The sequence below is a fragment of the Alosa sapidissima genome, chromosome 20, assembly GCF_018492685.1.
Source record: "Alosa sapidissima isolate fAloSap1 chromosome 20, fAloSap1.pri, whole genome shotgun sequence".
NCBI classification, from domain to species: Eukaryota; Metazoa; Chordata; class Actinopteri; order Clupeiformes; family Clupeidae; genus Alosa; species Alosa sapidissima.
In genome coordinates, this window is record NC_055976.1 from 31,267,485 (window position 1) to 31,269,984 (window position 2,500).

A 2,500-nucleotide genomic window follows, 5' to 3' on the forward strand; every position below is an offset into this window, starting at 1 on the left:
AACACAGTCTCACTACAACACAACACAACACAGTCTCACTACTGCACAACACAACACAACACAACACAGTCTCACTATTGCACAACACAACACAATACAACACAACACAGTCTCACTACTGCACAACACAACACAGTCTCACTACTGCACAACACAACACAACACAGTCGTACTACAACACAAAACAACACAACACAACACAGTCTCACTACTGCACAACACAACACAACACAACACAGTCTCACTACAACACAACACAACACAGTCTCACTACAACACAACACAACACAGTCTCACTACAACACAACACAACACAACACAACACAGTCTCACTACTGCACAACACAACACAGTCTCACTACTGCACAACACAACACGACACAACACAACACAGTCTCACTACTGCACAACACAACACAATACAGTCTCACTACTGCACAACACAACACAGTCTCACTACTGCACAACACAACACAACACAGTCTCACTACTGCACAACACAACACAACACAACACAGTCTCACTACAACACAACACAAACAGTCTCACTACTGCACAACACAACACAACACAGTCTCACTATTGCACAACACAACACAATACAACACAACACAGTCTCACTACTGCACAACACAACATACCCCAACAAAACACAGTCTCACTACTGCACAACACAACACAGTCTCACTACTGCACAACACAACACAGTCTCACTACTGCACAACACAACACAACACAATACAACACAATCTCACTACAACACAACACAACACAACACAACACAGTCTCACTACTGCACAACACAACACAACACAACACAACACAACACAACACAGTCTCACTACTTCACAACACAACACAGTCTCACTACTGCACAACACAACACGACACAACACAACACAGTCTCACTACTGCACAACACAACACAACACAGTCTGACTACTGCACAACACAACACAACACAACACAACACAGTCTCACTACTGCACAACACAACACAACACAGTCTGACTACTGCACAACACAACACAACACAACACAATGTCCCTACTGCACAGCTCAATATAACACAGTCTCCTCATAGAAAGATTTTATCTATTATAGACAGGCCCTACTCTATCAGGGTGTGTGTGTGTGTGTGTGTGTGTGTGTGTGGGTTCCGTGGTCGGTGTATAAACAGAGACTCAGACTCTGAGCTTATAGGCCCTGGCTGCTCCACAGTCTGTGTGTGTGTGTGTGTGTGTGTGTGTGTGTGTGTGTGTGTGTGAGTGCGGCTGATGACTGACCGCAGGGGACAGCAGGCCCTGAAGCAGCTGTCCATCCTCCTGCTCCCACGTCTCAGGGCCTCAGCCCTGTTTGTGTTGAGATATCAGCCGCACTCACACACACACACACACACACACACACACACACACACATACACATATACACACACAAACACACACACACACACATATACACACACATATACACACACAAACACACAAAAACACACGCACACACAAACACACACACACACATAAACACAAACACAAACATAAACACGCACACACAGATCTTTATCTTCAATTCGTACAGATATCAATTAGCAGCAGCAGGGCCAGATATCAATTAGCAGCAGCTCAGATATGAATTAGCAGCAGCAGGGCCAGATATCAATTAGCAGCAGCTCAGATATCAATTAGCAGCAGCAGGGCCAGATATCAATTAGCAGCAGCTCAGATATCAATTAGCAGCAGCAGGGCCAGATATCAATTAGCAGCAGCAGGGCCAGATATCAATTAGCAGCCGCAGGGCCAGATATCAATTAGCAGCAGCTCAGATATCAATTAGCAGCAGCTCAGATATGAATTAGCAGCCGCAGGGCCAGATATCAATTAGCAGCAGCTCAGATATCAATTAGCAGCAGCAGGGCCAGATATCAATTAGCAGCAGCAGGGCCAGATATCAATTAGCAGCAGCAGGGCCAGATATCAAGGTGAATCTGTGTTTACATGGGAATTGAATGATGTAAGTGTCTCCCACCAAATGGCTAAAATTAGGCTATAAAGGATAAAAATGTGATTGATAGGTGAGATATGTGTAGACAAATTGCCATATTGGCGTTATGAACTAACCACATACATTTCTATTTTGAGTGCTGTGTCTTATTGTCGCTGCCGTAGCACTATTGAGAGGGCGATGCTCTGCCGAGCACATGAGGAATTGTGCCAGTAGCAGTAGCATCCCCGGTTTGAATCCAGCTCGAAGCTTCGGCTGCCTGTGTTACTCGCTGCCGTCTCCCTTTATTCCTGAATTTCCCCTCGGGGATCAATAAAGTATCTCTCTATCTATCTATCCTGAAAGTCTAAAAAAACATCAGCAGTTACACAACTACATTACCCATAACCCACTGCTCTGTTGTATCACAATACAATCGTTACCAGTTCCATAACTACATCCTTGTGTGTGTGTGTGTGTGTGTGTGTGTGTGTGTGTGTGTGTGTTTCAGGGAGGCTCT

At 44.8% G+C, this 2,500-nt stretch overlaps 1 protein-coding gene across 1 annotated transcript in view; it reads left to right on the forward strand.

Moving 5' to 3' along the window:
* The window catches only part of galnt18b (UDP-N-acetyl-alpha-D-galactosamine:polypeptide N-acetylgalactosaminyltransferase 18b), a 98,130-nt gene that overhangs the window by 95,152 nt on the left and 478 nt on the right, over positions 1-2,500 (forward strand). The window contains exon 11 of the mRNA XM_042073845.1: positions 2,492-2,500. This exon is cut by the window's right edge and continues 478 nt beyond it. Within this exon, the coding sequence (XP_041929779.1) occupies positions 2,492-2,500 (9 nt within the window). The remainder of the gene's footprint in view (positions 1-2,491) is intronic.